Source organism: Ylistrum balloti, unplaced genomic scaffold, assembly GCF_031769215.1.
Source record: "Ylistrum balloti isolate Yb309-2 unplaced genomic scaffold, AGI_CSIRO_Ybal_v1 Utg370540, whole genome shotgun sequence".
NCBI classification, from domain to species: Eukaryota; Metazoa; Mollusca; class Bivalvia; order Pectinida; family Pectinidae; genus Ylistrum; species Ylistrum balloti.
Window position 1 is genome coordinate 92255 of NW_026782343.1, and position 20096 is coordinate 112350.

Sequence of the window (20096 nt, forward strand, 5' to 3'; positions counted from 1 at the left end):
ATGAAGATTGTTGAAATGAATCCCTTCACCCACTTCAGTCTGAGGGGTCGATTGTTAAGATCTTAAATGATTTGTCAATAACTGAAATTGTTTACAGAGCATAAACATGATTATTGATGGAACTTAGAAACCCAAAAGAAGGAAAGACCCAAGGACACGAAAGAACAGTGTCATGCTTTCCTGATGTGATAAGACAGTGTCATGCTTGGTGGATGTGATAAGACAGTGTCGTGCTTGGTGGATGTTATAAGACAGTGGCATGCTTGGAAGATGTGATAAGACAGTGGTATGCTTGGTGGATGTGATAAGACAGTGGCATGCTTGGAGGATGTGATAAGACAGTGGTATGCTTGGTGGATGTGATAAGACAGTGGCATGCTTGGTGGATGTGATAAGACAGTGGTATGCTTGGAGGATGTTAAAAGACAGTGGCATGCTTGGTGGATGTGATAAGACAGTGGTATGCTTGTAGGATGTGATAAGACAGTGGCATGCTTGGAGGATGTTATAAGACAGTGGCATGCTTGGAAGATATTATAAGACAGTGGCATGCTTGGAGGATGTTATAAGACAGTGGCATGCTTGGAGGATGTGACAAGACAGTGGTATGCTTGGAGGATGTTATAAGACAGTGGCATGCTGGAATTAACGTCTACAGTGGGTGAAAATGATTAACTTTGACTCCTACAACCCATTTTCAGTTCATAAAGGTCAAATATGTTCAAATAACTACCTTAATGACAAATGTTTATGATACATGTACTTGACCTGTTGTTTATGAAAAATGACTTTGATCAAATTTTCAAGGTAATAAGAGTCAAATGTCTTACATTACATATTTTTAAGTAACCATTTATGAATAATTTAAATGTCCAAAGGTCAGGATACTTGTCAAAAACTTGGAGGAAGTTTTTTAACTTGACATGACCTGCTTTCTTAGTCATGGAGGTCAAATTCTTCAACAAAACATTTTCTGAATAAAATCTTCCAACAAATTCTCTTGATATGCTATCGACCAGATACAGGCCTATTGTGCATCTTGGTAACTATATAATATCTACATGATATGGATGAATAAAATTCATTAAACAATCTTAAAGATAAAATCAAAACAATGTAATTTTTTAAATATTTTATTTAACATTCTTTAATTCATGTTTGCATCCATTGCAATAATTCAGTATTGTTTAAATTTTGAAGTGGAAATTTGTTATTTTACATTTTCTACTATTTCTCTTCATGTTAATGTATTTATAATGACTAAAATTTAAAGTAATTTGATACATTAACAAGAGGTAATCCTCATTAGATGCTGTCTTAAATGTCCTTTCTCTGTTGATTAAACATTATCAACATCAAAAACAATTTTATATTTATCTGCAGCAATACAATGTTTTCAACATGTAGATGATTATTACATTGGCAGTATCTATAACAAATAACAAAATTGGGTTCTATCTTAATGTTTCAACCAACTCTCACTACGCCAGTGTAAATGCTAATTAGAAATTTGTTTTGGTGAACAAAATTATTTGTCTTCCCTTTCAAGCAAATATATATATTTGCTGTTTTCAGTTGTAGGATGGATGTACAAGAGAAAAATCACTGTTCTCAATCATTAACTTCCACCGACATTGTCTTACTGTCGACAATGACGGAAATGTTTGGTAGCCATGATAAAGAGAAGTGTGTATACTAAATATAGCAATTACTGCACATATAATTACAGTATGGTTCTTGCCAGCATTGCCAACACTGTGATAAGTATCCTTGGTAAGTTGTCTAGTTCAGAGAATATGTCATACCTTCAGTATGGTGTTTTGTAACCTCATCATGACATCATGAGTTGATAATCCTATGACAAAAGAAGGCATTCCGATCTTCAGGTTTTCAAGCAGGAAATTCAATTTTTGTCATAAGCTAGTTGCCACTGTTTTAACCTGCAAGTCTCGCCATCATCAACACAATTTACATGATGAATTCTGCATCCTGTAACTTTATTATGGTTTCTGCAGGTTTTCCTGTAGCCTTGTCACTATCTCAAAACAATGTCCTTAGTTATGACCTGATCATGACATTCCAAAAATCAAGAAAAGAGTCTTATGGTAGAGTCAGCACCTGCACTGAACACCCAGGGTTGATGAGGATGGAACACACAGTCCATCACCCCAAGGCCTTTTGTAACACTGTGTCCTTTCAACATTTTCACAGGCACTATAAGTGGATTCTGTAGCATGTCACTGCAAAATGAAGGTAAAAAGATTTGAAGGTCAATGAAATACAGAATATTTAGAATATGGAGTGCAAAGCATATCTCATATAAAATGTGTTCTTTCTGAAAATTGCATTTTCACTTACTTGTACACCATTCCATGACAGATAATAACAGTTCCATCATCTGAGGCGGAAGCGAATAGAGGGTATCGCTTGTGGTAACATACTTGACGCAGAGCCTTTTTATGGTGTCTATAAATAAACAATGAAGATATAATACTGAAAGCAGATGTTACACTGAGATAATAATCAATAATCCCGGATTAAATACATTCTTCTGTTGATCATTATGAAAATATGACCAGAAATTTGATTTTTACAGAAGTCAAAATTTGCCATAATGGTCTTGCTTTTTCATTCAAATGTTTTGATCAAACAAAATGAGTTCCAAGATTAAGAAATAAAAATCACCTGAGTGTTTGGTAAGGTTTCGCTGACAGATCAAGGTCAAACCATGAGAGTCTGCAGTCATAGCTACCAGTAATCAAATTGTCACCTGAAACAGGGAAATGGTTGTTAAAGGATTGTGATGTGATCAGATGTCTATCTTCACCAACTTGGCAAAGATAAAATTGAAAACTACAGAACTGTTGCATACAACCAGTGTTGCTTCTCTACATTTCTATAAAGAATCTAGATATCATTTCCATGCTTAATCAATTTTAATCTATAAATCAAATACTGCTATTACTACATTGTACCTAAGGCTTGGTGTATCGGTTAACGTCCTTGTCTACAACCCTTTCATACCTGTTGTATTCAGACAATGATTCATAATCTAGATATACGGAGTGTGTGTATCAGATGTTAACCCTCTTAGGCACACTGTCTATCTAGATACATTGTATGTGTGTATCAGACATCCTTAGTCATACTGTGTACCTAGACACATTGTATGTGTGTATCAGACATCCTTAATCATAATGTCTACCTAGATACATTGTATGTGTGTATCAGACATCCTTAGTCATACTGTGTACCTAGACACATTGTATGTGTGTATCAGACATCCTTAGTCATAATGTCTACCTAGATACATTGGATGTGTGTATCAGACATCCTTAGTCATACTGTCTACCTAGATACATTGTATGTGTGTATCAGACATCCTTAGTCATACTGTGTACCTAGACACATTGTATGTGTGTATCAGACATCCTTAGGCACACTGTCCATCTAGATACACTGTATGTGTGTATCAGACCCCTCTTAGCCACTCTGTGTCTAGAATAAATCTGTTACACAGAATCACCTCACTGACAGGTGAATTTTCTTACCTCCTGAATGTACTGCCATACTTGAAACCCATTTGCAGTTGGTCATCAGTTTCTTGGTGAGCTCCTGTTTCAGTAGGTTATATACACGTACATATCGCTGGGTCTGTGTATGTAAAGCACAAGTTTGATTATAGATGACAACTGAAGGAGGCATGCTTCTGAATTCAACTTCTTACTTGTCTTTTATATCTTCTTACTTATCTCCCTTAGTGTTAACAAGTCCTATCATTATTAGCCATAAACACAATTCAGTGTTATTTTTTTCAATGCCTTAGAAACTCTGACAAAATTCTGTAGGTTACAGCAAATTAGAACATATACTTACAAATCTCAAGCACTATTGTCTATCAATTTAGAAACCACCACAGCAAGGACTTTAACACTGTAACACTTATACAGAATACTTGGTACACTTGAATTCCCTAAATAGGTATACATTTTGGTATATATGTTATCTCCCTAAGGTATATGCTACCTTGAACAAAATATTTATATTTTGTTATGTTAAAATCATTGGAATATAATTAACAAATCTGTGATTTCCTGTCCGGGTCAATTATCTCCCTTATGGGTATTTGGTACCTTAGGTTCCTAGCTTTTCTTTTGTTCTTCTATATGTACGACATTCATCTTCATTTTTCATTAAAATTAAGGATCTCACATAAACTCAAAACTGTTGAAATGTTACCAATCCTATTTTGCATCACTTCTGGAAACAGATCTCTATGTGACAATAATGTGGCATTTGTCCTTACCTTACAAAACACATATCTCCTATAAAATCATAGGTTTTCATGGGAATAAATTTTTGTAGTTTTTGAAAAAATTTCTATTTTGTGGATACTTGGTATTGCGGTTAAATTAAGCTCAATAAATAACTAACTTCAAAACTTCACTGAAATGTGAGTTCACAGGACAATGATTTTACAGCATATATTTAGAACATTAATGTTTCTCTTGTGACAACTGAAATCCTTACAAAAAGTTCACTACTAATAATACTGTACTGTGGACTCTGTCAAATCATATTAGAGAGTTAAAACTGTACTCACCGCCACAAACAAGAATGGTCTGATAGGGTGGAAAAGCACACATTGCACAAGGCCTTTGGATTTGGAGAAAGGATTCTAAACAACATAAAATATATTATTCTAAGAATGATAAAACATCACATATTTAATCTGACCTGATAAAATGAATAATCATGACCTATTGTAACCTTGAAGTGTGAATCTGCTCAAGATTTGATTCAAACAATTTCAGCAAATATTTTGCCAGTAAATGTTGCTGACATGATACTTTTGCCATGTACAACTTCTCATCGGAAACTCAAAAATGTAATGTAGGACAATATCAAAATCCATATTTAACAGTGGGTGGTTCATCCTTCTGGAAACTTACACAAAGAGTGGAGTTGTTTCATTGCGAGTGACACTTGCATGGAGGTAAGAAATCTCTAAGCTCTTCATATAAAGATATATGACCAATTATTGTTTGTGTGATAAAATTGACAGATAAACTTGATTAGTGATTTATTTACCTGTGATCGTTTCCGTGACAACTGATGTATCATAACTGCATTGCTGTCTCCTTTGGGCATCACAGATGCAAAGTAATCTCCCTTGACATGCCATGTCACCTGGTTAACTTCCTGTAATACAGAATAAGGTTATCGTAATAACTAAAATAAAAATAACTGTTGATGTCAAGTTGTTTACAAAATGAACAATCAACATATTAAAAGCTTTGTAGCACTTTTACAACAATACTGCTGAGAGAATAAATTCTTTATAAATTTATTTGTTAAATCAAGTCAAATGTTTACAATTAATTCTATCAGGTTTACCCTATCATAAACAACAGTACTGCAGGGCAAAGCAATAGGCTCAAGTAACAAAGGGCAATAACTTCTTCATAAATTGTTAATCAAACTGCTGTAGAGCAGAACACCACTTCATGTCAGGGTGATTTAAGCGGGCCAAGTTTGAAAGAAATTGACTGAAAAGAAGAGAAGATTAACACTATGAAAATCGGTTGAAAACTGTGAAAGGAGATCTTCGGACAAATAAAACTTTAAGAAGATAGATGACACCATGCCATGAAATGTCCCATCAAAAGTTTTGACATTAGTATAAAAGATTTATTTTCAGTGATTTACGTAGTGATATTTTAACCCTCTACTGATTGTATACAGAACATTATCATGAATCTCCTGGGCTATTACCTTTGAGTGTGAAAGTTTCAGTCTATAGCCAGCCTCATAGTCCTTTCCTCCAATCTCTATCCAACCAACAGGGGGCTTTTTACCTGTAAGTAAGCAAAATATTCACAATTTTGAATTTTATCGAGTCCCATACTATTACCTGATAATACAGTCTTGATAGTTCTAATGAGTACACAAAATGTTACAACTTAGCATAAGCTCATAAAGACAATGTGCCAAGTTACTAAAATGTTAATAATACATTCCACTTCCTGTATAACACCTCAATTTTTTCCAGAGATGTATTCAACATTGAATAATATTTGAACCAAGGATAACTTTCCTACAGATGCAGGAAACAGACTCACACAAACACTCTCTACTATCCTTAAAGCTGTGGAGAGCAGACTCACACAAACACTCTCTACTATCCTTAAAGCTGTGGGGAGCAGACTCACACAAACACTCTCTACTATCCTTAAAGCTGTGGAGAGCAGACTCACACAAACACTCTCTACTATCCTTAAAGCTGTGGAGAGCAGACTCACACAAACACTCTCTACTATCCTTAAAGCTGTGGAGAGCAGACTCACACAAACACTCTCTACTATCCTTAAAGCTGTGGAGAGCAGACTCACACAAACACTCTCTACTATCCTTAAAGCTGTGGAGAGCAGACTCACACAAACACTCTCTACTATCCTTAAAGCTGTGGGAAGCAGACTCACACAAACACTCTCTACTATCCTTAAAGCTGTGGGGAGCAACGTTGTTTCACACAAACACTCTCTACGTGGATTTTTATCCTTAAAGCTGTGGATTTTTTCTGTTTGAGGCTATGTTCACAGGAATTCACACAAACACTCTCTACTATCCTATATAAGCTGTGGAGAGCAGAAACAATTGTTTTCACACAAACACTCTCTACTATCCTTAAAGCTGTGGATGTGTGCAGGTGTGACTCACACAAACACTCTCTACTATCCTTAAAGCTGTGATGAACATATCATTATGTATCACACAAACACTCTCTACTATCCTTAAAGCTGTGGAGAGCAGACTCACACAAACACTCTCTACTATCCTTAAAGCTGTGGGAAGCAGACTCACACAAACACTCTCTACTATCCTTTAAGATGTGGAGAGCAGACTCACACAAACACTCTACTATCCTTCAAGCTGTGGGAAGAAGACAAACACAAACTCTCTACTATCCTTCAAGCTGTGGAGAGCAGACTCACACAAACTCTCTCTACTATCCTTCAAGCTGTGGGAAGAAGACAAACACAAACTCTCTACTATCCTTCAAGCTGTGGGAAGCAGACTCACACAGACTCTCTACTATCCTTCAAGCTGTGGGAAGCAGACTCACACAAACTCTCTCTACTATCCTTCAAGCTGTGGGAAGAAGACAAACACAAACTCTCTACTATCCTTCAAGCTGTGGGAAGCAGACTCACACAGATTCTCTACTATCCTTCAAGCTGTGGGAAGCAGACTCACACAAACACTCTCTACTATCTAGTATGACTGGTTAAAAAGTACTGAAGTGGACACAACCTTTTGCAGTTCAACATAGGGGTTCCATGAAAGACCTCAAGTTTGAGGGTGCAAAATTACTTCTAATAGTCAACAATTATACAAAGTGTCATCCCTCAAATCTTTGTGGTTACAGAATTATGATGCAGACAGGAATGTGTTTCAGACGGACGGATGGCCGATGGACGGACAGAGCAATCACCACTGTAATGGGGAGCGGATTACAACAGTATCTTTACTTTCAGTATTGATATATAATACCGATCTGACACTGATTTGATTTTGTACATATGGTTAAATGGAAAAGTGTGATGATAATGCTGTGCAGGAAATATCAGTTCAAGACTGTATAGTTACAATCACTAGATTTGAAGATTTTTGCAGACCAAATTACTTACTAGACCCAGCATCATCTGCTGGTTTAAAAGAGTCCAGCATATCGTCCGTTTTATTTACTAACAGCTTGTCCACCAAACCGGGGTTAATAAGGTACACGAAATAACCCCTGAAATTAATAACAAAACATAATTTTAAATAACTTACTGACATTTGAAGAGAAAAAGATCCTAAGACTGCCTGTCCTGAAGCATTGATAACAAGTAATGAATGAAACCAATCTTGATGAATCCTTTTACAACAGAATGAATATGTTACACCTATGTCCTTCACTTCTATATTACCACTACAACTGAATATTATAACTGGGAAAGTCATTTCCCAAGATTCATTCGTAAATACTTACACTGCTGCTGTTACTAAGTTTATGTTTGGATTGGGATTCCATGATAAACTCTTGACCACATCTTCTGTGGTCAGCGTTTGAAGACAGCGACCAGTAGACACCTCCCAAAACTTTATTGTCTTGTCATCAGAGCCTAAACAGAGATTTTGTGAGAATTGTGACTTGAAGGGTTATTTGGCACAAGTAAGGATTTCAGGGGATGCTTTTGAAGAATACTTCAGGAAATTATCTATCTATTTCCTTATGGAAATTGTACACCTCAAATCAACATTTAAACAAATATTTGATATTTTATTTGTGGAAATTCTTTAAAGATCTAGCTAGATAGATTTACAAATGCTAGTGCACCCCTGATTGCAACATAACAGGTTTACATTGTTATAAGCCTAACAGAATGATGTATTGTGTATAAATTATCAAATGAACAGAAAATTAGCCCAATAACGTATCAAAATTTTAACCCCAGCTGAAATTTTAGTGAACATCATATACACTTTTTATTTACCCACTACTCAGTATAAAATCTATAATCTAGTGAACTTCCTGTTACGGATTTCCCGATGTGCTATATTTAGACGGTTTGGCTGGGAGTATTCCCACACATTTCATCTGTCCAATCTCACCTCAGGAGAGATATTTTGATGCTAACAATAGTTTCAAGAGTCATTAGATTGTGTTCTTAAAACGTGCAGAACATCCAGAAATTTAGAAACTTTGGCAGAATATTCCTTTAAAACAAACACATTACTGTTATATTTACCTGAGGCAAGCCATTGACCACTGGGATCTACTGCTATACATCTCACAATATCTGTGTGACCCAGGAACGTCTACAAATACATCATTACCAAAATGTTACCACATGTTTATTCCAATGATACTCATATATCAACAATATCAAAACAGATGTCCAGATAACTGTAATAACAATGTTTCTATTCTAGAAATATTGCAGAAGAAATACTTACTAAGTCACTCTTTGTCTGATGTGATTTATCAATTCAGTAGAAAGTAAGAGAAACTAGCCTTTGCTTTGGAGATTTAATTCAACTAACAGAATAATAACCTAAAATGTAAATACACTTGATCACTGACACTTGTCTGTAACATTACCAGGTAAACAAAGATACAGGTGTAATATACTTACTACTGCCTCATCAACAGTAACATTACCAGGTACACAAAGATACTACTGCCTCATCAACAGTAACATTACCAGGTAAACAAAGATACTACTGCCTCATCAACAGTAACATTACCAGGTAAACAAAGATACTACTGCCTCATCAACAGTAACATTACCAGGTAAACAAAGATACAGGTGTAATATACTTACTACTGCCAGTGTTGTTGGGAATGGTTGCAGTTCCTTGGGTTTGGGCAATTTTGGAATTAGGTCTTCTGGGTTGATGTTCATCTGAAAGTTTTCATATCATTCATTGGTAGTGATGTTGTATTCACAACTAAAATTTACAATATATTTGATGTTTTAACACTTGCAGTCACAATCAAAACTATAATTCAATATTTAGTTTGATGTGGTAAAATTAAGTCAATATAATATACAGTAATGCTTAAATGAAGCTTTTAATCAAGAGGCCTCCTCAGCAAACTTTTTACTGTGAACTGTGAGTCAAGGTCAAATTCACACAAATGACTGAATCAATACTTTATTTATCAAACATCTTTTATTACTTTATTTGTAATTGAATCAAACACTGCAACAGATCAGCAAATATCATGAATTTTGAAAATTCACAAGATGATTTTTGAAGGTTTATGTACATCTGACCTGCTTGACCTTAAAAGCAGGTCAAGGTCATTCATTTAAACATCTATCTCGGAATACTTGATCCTATGAATGAAAATAACATGTTAATGTTTCCTTATTTTTAATATTGAAGAACATTTGGCCCCTATGACAAGAATATTTGTTATAACAAACTTGACAAATTAATACCTAACTTGCTTAATATTTTTACTATACAGTCTTTGTTGGTTAACTCTTTGAGATGAATTCATTTTCAGATTTAAACACATTTTACACATTAAATATTGCAAAGGGATCATGGTCACTAGATTCTACTGACCATATATCTAGATCATGGTTTTTCAGAAGAGTTTGTTTAAAATTTCAGCATATTTTATCCAACTGGAACTTAATGTAGATTTAGGTCATTTATTCAAATAAAAAATTGAAAATGTTTGAAGTCATTTGAACATGCTACTGACCCCATATCATGATCCTATACGCATCTCGGTTACTAAGGAGAAGGTGAGAAAAACTGTGTATACACTTTTCATGGTGATTTACTCATTACTGCAGTTTACATGTAGGCATACTGATTATAAAAAATCTATCACTTAGCTACAACTGGTTTTTTTATGTTATGATTACAAACGACTGGCTGAAAGCAATTTTTCACATAGATAAAACTTGGTCACACTAAAGCTTCCACACACTAAGAAGTCAATTGTAAGTAGACATCCTACATCTCTTGAGGTTGGAAATCTTAGTACTAACCTTCATTTTCCTTTGTCTGGGGCAAAGATACAAGTCAAGACATCTTTCAAATCTCTCATTAACAAATCTGGGATAAGATGGAACTTTCCGTAAACTGTCAAACTTTTGGGGCATGAACTTGATTCGTCGTTCATCTGGGTCCTGGTTCCGCCATTTTTCTTCCTGAACGAAAACACAATTACCTTTTAATCAAATATCTAAAATAAACAAACTTGAAAAAAATTTACTGAATTACATATGATTTATTTTTATCATTTAAAGTGAAAAAATAAAAATAAAATAATGAACACTTGATGTCTACAAGGTAAATGTTTTACTCGTTACAAACATTCAGAGTCCTATAAAACCTGAATATATTTCTAACAGTAATATCAATCTTCTGGTAACGTTACAAAATATAGCAAACTTAACATAAACACATGATGAAGATCTCATTGGAGTTTCTGTTTGATATGAGATTTTTTAACTTAGCCCAAGAATTTTTCATTTTATGAAACCTTTCCAATATAAACTGTAAGATTTGTGACAAATTTCTCATATACATACTGGAAACATATGTGAGATTTTTTTATCACTTACCTGATATCATTTGCAAGCAATTTTAAAAACAAATGACTGTTATATAATCAAAATAGGTGATACCCACTCCATAATAATCTCTTTGGTGGCATGAAGTTATGGAATCTTAATTGAACAAAGTTCATCAGTTCTGCTGGGTGTTACAACACATATGATCATAACTGTACAAATTATGTATATAAAGGATATTGTTACACTGATAACAAGATAGTGATAAATATATTTATATTACTTCTGAGTTCACCACACCATTGTACTATCCATTATGATCACAATATGACTATGTTTCCTACCTCCTCTTTAGTGAACAGATATTCTGGTGGTGGATTATACGATTCATTGTGACCCGGTAAAGCCATCTTGGGAGCAGGAATCTGGGATCTATACCTCCTTGTCATCTCATTCTGTGAACACATTCAACTTTCAGTAACAATCAAATGATTCCTGTTTTTCTAGATTTATTATCGCATCTGGCGTCGGTGAAAAAATTGTCATCAAAATAAGTATAACCCACACAATCAACTTTTTTTTCTCATGAGTTGGGCATGCAGTTTATTTACTGGTGTGGTTTATATGTGGACGAAAATAAATCAGCGGAATGAAAAAAAACACAAAAAGGAAACTTCCAGTACACGTGATGGCACGGAGTACCTGCCTGTCACGTGTTTGTGAGTGAAATTGATCGCCTTAAACCATCATTTGTGACCATATACAGAATGATCTGAAGATCGAAATAAAAACAACATTCTTGTGGAGTTGATTAATCCTACATTTTTAATATGTTATGATATTTTCTGGACTTTGGCAGTTACCTTGAAGCCATAGTAGAAGGTAACAATAGCTATCGCATCCTTCGATTGATAGATCATCAAATTCTAGAATGACCACCATGCTTGTTTACGATATGAATGGCTTTGTGTAACTTATAAGTAGAAATAACATGGGACTGTAAGAATTTGGTAAGCATGCAAGGGCCTTTGTTAATATTTAATAGTACAGACACTGATGGTGATATTTTTTAGTAAACTGTATGTAACTTCAGGCCATATATCTGTGCGTAGACAATCTGTGAAGGCACCCATGCCAAACAAGTTCGATGTTTGCTATTTCATATTTATGTAATACAACAATAAAAGTAAGGATTATCTGTATATCATTCAATCATCTATTAAATGTTTCACTTACAGTCTTGATAAATTGTCCTAAATTGTCTGTTTTATCAACAAACTTTGGACAACTTAACGGTTACCATATTGTAAGAACTGCCTTCCATTGTCTGTTTCCGGTATTTCAAACGTCAACAATAGTGGTCACTATATCATAAGAAAGGGTGCGGCTTTTATGTGGATGAAATTGAAAAATTCACTAAAATCTGGCCCTGTGGAATTTATACTGATGTGGCTTATAACCCGGAAAATATGGTAACCAGGAAGGTTGGTTTGGAGGTAAGGTACTTATTACTCATTATAATTGTAGGACAAACCTCTTCATCATCTTTCCACAGCATGAAAAACTTCTCTTCCTCCTCCTCATCCTCTCCATCTTCTTTCGGCTTTGGGGTTGGTTTCATCCAACCCATCTTTAGTGCATGAACCATTTGCCCAACCTACGTCAAATGCATTGAGATCAGTCCACATTTCCCCAATTCAATTATTTCAAGAGAACAAAGAGATCAGACATTTTTCTCAGGTTTTAATTCTTTCAGGAAAATATTGTTTTATTTTATGTCTTGAAATTGTGATCTTTTTATTTGATGCTTTGATACAATTTATCAACGTAACCGGTTAGTAGGATAGATAGCAGTGTAACACACAGAACTTGGCAATGTCTAATCTTTAAAATGGTTTTCAAACACCTTATATAACCTACCTTAAGTCGTTCCCACTTGGATGGAATAAAACTACGTTTGTGTTCAGGACGGTTGGTCATAGGGTGAATCATCACTTCCGATGTTTCAAAATCTACCCAAGGCTGAAAATAAATAATGGATTCAAATACATACATTAAAATGTATATGACCACTATCAGCTGATAGACCTATGCTATTTATCAGTAAGGCATATGCTGGTCGTTTTCTTTCTTCAATACTTTACACTATACATAACTGATCTTGACTTCATATTGATTAGAGGTCTCAACGGAAAAAATGAAAATAAATTTATTACTTTGACAACAATTGTTAAATAACTTATATTTCTCAACCTCCTTGAAATGGAATACTGATAAGCAGGGAAAACCTAAATGGTTAGGAAGGTGACCCCATACCTTTTCATGTCCCATCAATCCAAGTTATAAGGCCATCTAACATCAGTCAAACCAATAGTGTTGACACAAAGGTGACAACTTTAAGGTAAAAGTGACATCCGACAAATTTCATATTGCTTTTCAAGCCCCCATTTGATGCCTTCCTGCTAGTCATACACTTTGTCTTTTAACATACCTTACACTGTATTCCGATTTTAAATCTCCTTGTGGGTGCCTCCCTCATATACAAACATTTTTCTATTAATATACCATACATTGAATGTTGCTTTTCTATCCCCTAGAGGGCCTCCCTCAATTTCAAACAATTTTCCTATTTAACATACCGTAAATATTCGCGTATAGTGCACACTTTTTTAAGCTGAAACTGTCGTGTCAAAAAGGGGGTGCGCACTATACGCAGGTACATGCCATTCCGGGGGTTATCATTCCCGAGTTCTGCATCCGCCATATTGGATTACCTCCCTTCACATAGTTATATGTAAAAGTCGTCGGTCTTATATGATAGTTTGGAGATAAAAACAACAAAAAAATAAAATGTTTTAATCATCTGCCATTCACGCTAGCATTACGGTGAATCTAATTTTTTTTCGTTTCCCGTCATTTTGATGATGTATCTGTGGAATTCAATGAATCCGAAGTTTTTAGGCGATTGTCGTTCTGTTCATAAATCGGACAGCCCATCCCACCGATGCCAAAAGTTGGTGACCCCATGACCTCTCTTGATCTACATGGCCCGCACGCGCAGTTCTGTTGTACTGGCAGCGATGCCGGGATATCGGCGATTGCATACAAAGTTGAACAGCTCTCTCTCTCTCTCCATCTCTGGGTGTTTCGCTGTCGCACTTATGTCAGCCCTTCTGGTCAGTGGTTGGGACTTTATACGGTCTTTTCTTTCTTCCGTGCCTTGATATTTCACTCTTGAATGTCGAAGTGGCGACCGGCGGCACGAAACTCAAGTCTCTCGGCTTAGTCAAATGGCGTTCGCAGTTTCCCCATGTCGAAGTTGGTGTAAACAATCTATCATTAAATACCTTTGGATACCGCGGTGGGTACAGATACCATGAAAGATCATGCCTATACTTTTTTTTTTTTTTTTGAGCTTAACGTCCTTGTTCCGGTTATAACCGAGCCTAGGACACTCATGCCTATACTGAACAAACCACCTGCTTTTATGGGGACAAGGTAGGATTGAAGATGTTCAGACAGTTAAAACAACATCGTTTTCTGACCAATAGTACGCGTTCAGCCCAAGCCGGTTGTCATCGGTCTCCTCATACTCAACGTGTTAACTGTCATTAACCGTTAATTATACAATCAGCCAAGCCTTTCATGCTTGTTAGGTCACCTGGGTAAATTTGTTTACTTAAGGTAATGACAGGTGTTAGGGTCACGCTCATTGTGGTTTCCTAATTATCAATGGATCAGACCACATCAAATGTTTCGTCGCAGTGACCAGTCAATTAATTTTTCTGTAGATTTTTTTTTTTTTTTTTTTAAATCTGATCTCCAAAAAGTACCTGCGCACTATACGCGAGTGCGCACTATACGCGAATATTTACGGTATACCTTACATAGTAATACGATTCTTCTACAGAACATACCTTACAATGTATAATGATTTTCTCACTACCTTCGTATACACGATGTGTACTGACATACCTCATATTGATTCTCTACCCCTTTGGGGTGGTTCCCCTTCTGTAGCCTCTTTATGGTCTTCAGATCTTCTTCGCTAAGTACCACATTCTGGCCAGTCATCTTGTTGGTAACGGTTCTCCTTAATTACAGAATTAGTTGTATCAGTATTTAATGATAGAATTGGAAACAGAGATTACCATCTTGTACACTACAGATCTCAGTGTAAATATGGGTCGTTTGTCTTATTCCAAGGTGATCATCGTCCAGACAGTGCAATCATCTAAATGTCACACATAGTCTTCTTACAAGTAGTGATAAAATAACTTCTATTCTAAAATAAGTCTGATGCAATGTCTGTGACTGTAGTTGTTAAGGTTACACATGTTGTATTAAAAAAACAATAAGAAAATATAACAACATGTCAACATAATCATAATCCAAACTCAAATTCATATTCAATAAAACCAGGGAAAAATACTGACAAAAGATTACACAGACTCTTGAACATGTACTAGAAGAATCTGATCAGATGTTCCAGACCAGTAAGCGTCTTGTGTTTTATTGACAACGCTCGCTATGTAAAACTAGTTTTCTTTCTCTCCTTGTTTTAATTCATGATTTTACATCATAGTAGTTTCTCAAGTTATTACTTACCAGTAATTAGGATTGTCCATTTTATTAAGGAACTCATCCAATTCATCTGCCCTTTTAGGTTTGGCTATTTTCCTGCCTTGTACATCATAACCAAGATGATTGTAGTCATTGTACCACTCAATTGGCACATTTCCTATGGTGTTCCTGATATCCTAGAATCAAAACAACATACTCCTAATACACTATATCACGGTGACTTTTATCATCTTATACTGAAATGTCGTAAATCTAATCAAAAGCTATACTTAAATCAAATTTTCAAACACTTGATCAATGATGTGTTCAATAGAGTGTTTACTATTTTCAGAATTAATTCTTGATTCATATAAATCAAATTTTCTGTTCTTGGAAGTTGTTTAATACCACTTTATTGTACACCATTTCATAAAACTACAAGAAATATTATGACTCTATGCATCACCATTCTGAAGAAGTTGTACTGAAGTAAAAATAGACACGTTTGATACACATTTTCTTAAAAAAATAAAGTTATTCACATCAACAAGTGTTGAATAACCACACACTATCACATGTTATAGGACATATACACTTGTTTTTATATTTCTTTGTTTTCAATACAGGTATTTAATACAAACAAATTACTGTTTATTAAATACATCAACTATGCCATACCATAACACATCCAAATGTAAGATAGCAATATCTTATCAAAAACTTTCTGTTATGCCAACCATATATTTGATAAATAGACAAACATACTTCCTCATCAGAAGAGTCACTTTCATATTCATCTCTTTTCAGAATTGATGGCTCTGTGCTATTTGTTCCCTGTGCCATCTTGAAATTTGTGGATTTTGTCTGGGATTTTATGTTAATAGGTTTCTGTAGTCCAGTATCTTCATCCTTGTCGCTGTCTGATGATCCTTCATCAAATGGCAAATTACTCACATTTTCTTCATCATCTGATGAACTTGAGTTATCTTCACCATCTTCCTTTATAACGGGCCCATGTATATACATTAATAATTCAGTTCAATTTTGATATATATTGCATGTATTTGTATTACAAAAACATAGAATATATAAGACTTCAGTATGAAAGAGTGAAAACACAGGATATCATTATGCTGTTATTACATCAGATATCAGCTATTCACCGAACCAACTGATGAACGTGTAAAGTTATCAGGATATTGCAATACTGAGTTACCTTGGTAGTAAATCATTCCTTCCAACTTCAACTTCGTCATTTCATAGAGACACTGACTATCAAGACACACAAGTGTAAGAGTTGGAAACAGCAGTAGAGCCACTAAATCTACATTATTGAACCAATCGGTGATATAATCACTTCAGTTCATTAAATGAATGAGAATACACTGAAATACTCTACCTCATCAGAGTCCTCACTGTCAGATTCTGGTTCTTCTTCCAGTCCCGAGTAAACACTTTCCTCCGAGTCTGATACATCTTTAAACAGACTCACCTGGAATCAGCAGAGAGAAATTAATTAACATGGAATATATAACAATATACCAATATATTGGACTATTCAGTCTGTAAAATTGGCTCATGAAATATTAATAAGTTTTAGGAAGGAAAGTTAGACCACTTAATCTTCTTGTCGGAGAGACACTTTTTAAATTCAGCTAAATCTGTATTGCATTTATTTAGAAGCATCTTCCCCTTAAATCACAAGGATATTGTTTTGTTAAGGTCACCATCTGGTGTCTATCAGGATACACATCAATAATTTATATCTGATGATGCAGCATAATGTTAAAAACAATCATTTTGGGCCTAATTTTTTCTCAAATTAATGTGCAATCCCTTTATAATTTTGAAAATTTTCTTCTAAAGTAAAATTCCAAATATGGACATATCCATCAAGATCCCCCATCCATATTCATTTGTATCATATATACATTTAAAGTGAGCAACGTGGAAAACTGGAAAAGATATCAGCCAATCAGGTCACAGCAGCCTCAATAAATATGCACAGAATTTGCCAACAATCAAACTTGAACAAGGGGTTAAGGTAACAAGTCTACCAAGCAAAACGATACCGTGTGGAAAGCATTCCAGTTAGAGTGCCAAAAGATAACAGCCAATCAGGTCACAGCAATCTCATAAAATATGCATAGAATTTGCAGGTAATTTAACTTGAACGTGGAATTAAGGTAATAAGTCGGAGAATCAAGTTTCCTAAAAATCTTATCATTCCTTCGTAAGATAATATGCAGAAAGAATTTGCATTGAGTGTTTAAAGAAATCATTCAGTCAGGTCATAGCAGCCTTATTAAATACATGCAGAATTTGCTGTTAATCAAACTTGAGCAATGGATTAAGGTAACATGTGTACCATCCAAGATTCTTCAAAATTCTACCAGTCTTCCACAAGATATCATGTGGAAAGCAGCATCCGAGAGTGATTAAAGATATCAGCCAATCAGGTCACAGCAGCCTCATTCAATGATCTCAGAATTCAATGTTAATCAAACTTGGCCAAGGGATTAAGGTAACAAGTGGACCAACCAAGTTTTACCAGCCCTTCAGCAGATATCATGCGGAAAACAGCATACGGATGAACGGAACCCATTCAAATATCCCCCGGCAACTTTGTTGGGCGGGGATAATAAAATACATTCAACTTAGGAACCATCAAAATAGGTGAGAGATGTGGGAAGTCAAGCAAGTTCCATACCTGAAAACATTATTCTTATGATAAAACATGACCTTCGACAATAAAGAGTTGGTATAATTTACAGTTACAGTATACAATACATGAAGTATCACTCAAAACAGCAGCTGAAACACCCATAATAAAAGAACTGGGTAGGTCTCACACTCAACAGTTTGATCCAAATCTTTCCAAGATGTTCTATCAACATCGGGATGGCATCAGCGTAATGGAGACTATTATATAATACATATTTGACCATCATAATTAACCAAAACACATAAAAACTTACCAGACTTGTAAATCACAGACTGACAATTAGAACCCTTTACACTAACTGGATCCCTACCATTAACTAGCAACAAAGTAAACATGGGCTAGAGGGCATGACCATTGACACACACAGCTATTTTCAAGAATGTAAATCTACTTACAACAGTTTTTCCATGCTATGAGGACATATAACCTACTTCCATTAGTTGTGCCATCACCATCTGCTGAAATCTGAAAGATTCTAACTATCTACCTCGGATCTAAATTCTTTACTTGGTTACTAGGGCTTCTAACGTTAATTTATCGAAGGTTAAAAGGAGACCAGTTAATGTCTTTAAAATAATCAACAGCTTCTACGATGAAGAAATTACAGAGGAATTACTTCAAATTGATACCTCCTCCAGAACAAGAGGCAATTCAAAAAAGTTAAAAAAGCAACGTTACAAGATGGATGTTTGAAAATACTCCTTTACATTTAGAATCCTCGATATTTGGATTGACCTGCCTGAGTCAGTTATTAAATTCAAAACAGCAGTAGAGTTTGAAATTAATTTAGATAATTTTTGGAAAAATCGTGAGATAAACTTTAATTACTTAGTCAGTTATAAATCAGTCAGCGGAGGTATAACCTAATATACTATGTATTTTATACTGTATACCAGTAATGATATGGATATAGGGTCCATAAAATATCCTATTGTACTGTGTGGCAATGCTCATAAATAACACTTTGCAGGAAAGCTAAGTGAAAAACTCATTCATAGTCGTTAATTTTCCGTTTTACTTTAGCTTTTTTTCTGGCTTCAGTATACATATTGATTATCATGGATATTTTTACTTCCTGACATGTGCAACGGTCCATCAATATTCTCTGGAATGGTGCACTATATACGTAAGAAACATTTAATCAATTAAAGGAATGGCGTGTCCAATCTTTTATGCAGTCTCAATTTTACAAAGATGTACTTAACCTGTTACATGCAGTGTATACGTGATCAACAAACCAGTCAAAATGGTTATAGACAGATTTTAAAGGTAATGTTATTCTACAGGGTCCGTTATTATGGGTTGCAGTAATTTTTCATAACGATTTTGAATACATTTCTAACACATTAGCCGTATCGATAAACTGCGAACATACAGGGTCCTCTTTAGTCTCTTCCAATGTTTCTCGTACACGTTTTCTACTGGTAGTGGCCATGCTTGTTTTGGTAGTACATGTGTTTCGATCATAAAAGTACAAAGCACTCGATAGTAGCAGTCAGTCGATCATTGCCGAATTTGTTAAAATATAATGATTTTGATGATACTTGATTTCGGTTAAATAATAATTTAACGAAGATTACTTGAATTTTCTCATATCCATACATATTGACATTGGCTTCTGATATCAAAATAGTTTTTATGGTTTATCGACTATTTTTGCAAAGGTTAGAGATTTCTTGCAAGAAACATAACTCTAATCTTATCAAGTTTTGTATTCCAGA

The 20096-nt window shown here is 35.0% G+C and overlaps 1 protein-coding gene across 1 annotated transcript; it reads right to left on the bottom strand.

Moving 5' to 3' along the window:
* Positions 1-1159: 1159 nt before the first annotated feature.
* Positions 1160-19810, bottom strand: LOC132556011 (ribosome biogenesis protein bop1-like). Its single transcript, XM_060220401.1, has 20 exons — positions 19751-19810; positions 17050-17142; positions 16416-16649; positions 15696-15847; positions 15063-15180; positions 13008-13109; positions 12622-12744; positions 11432-11542; positions 10560-10721; positions 9372-9452; positions 8796-8865; positions 8036-8168; positions 7692-7798; positions 5776-5858; positions 5092-5202; positions 4604-4678; positions 3552-3654; positions 2686-2770; positions 2359-2466; positions 1160-2240 (listed from the first exon to the last, which is right to left on the bottom strand). Exons 1-20 carry the CDS (start codon positions 19808-19810, stop codon positions 2087-2089), a joined length of 2265 nt encoding a protein of 754 aa, XP_060076384.1. The 3' UTR covers positions 1160-2086.
* Positions 19811-20096: the final 286 nt, after the last annotated feature.

Coding starts and splice junctions, on each gene's coding strand:
- LOC132556011 (XM_060220401.1), bottom strand. CDS start 19,810: ATGGCCACTACCAGTAGAAAACGTGTACGAGAAACATTGGAAGAGACT. Junction 17,143..19,750: donor AAGAGACTAAAGAGGACCCT/GTATGTTCGCAG, acceptor TGCTGATTCCAG/GTGAGTCTGTTTAAAGATGT. Junction 2,241..2,358: donor TGTCATGGAATGGTGTACAA/GTAAGTGAAAAT, acceptor TTCATTTTGCAG/TGACATGCTACAGAATCCAC.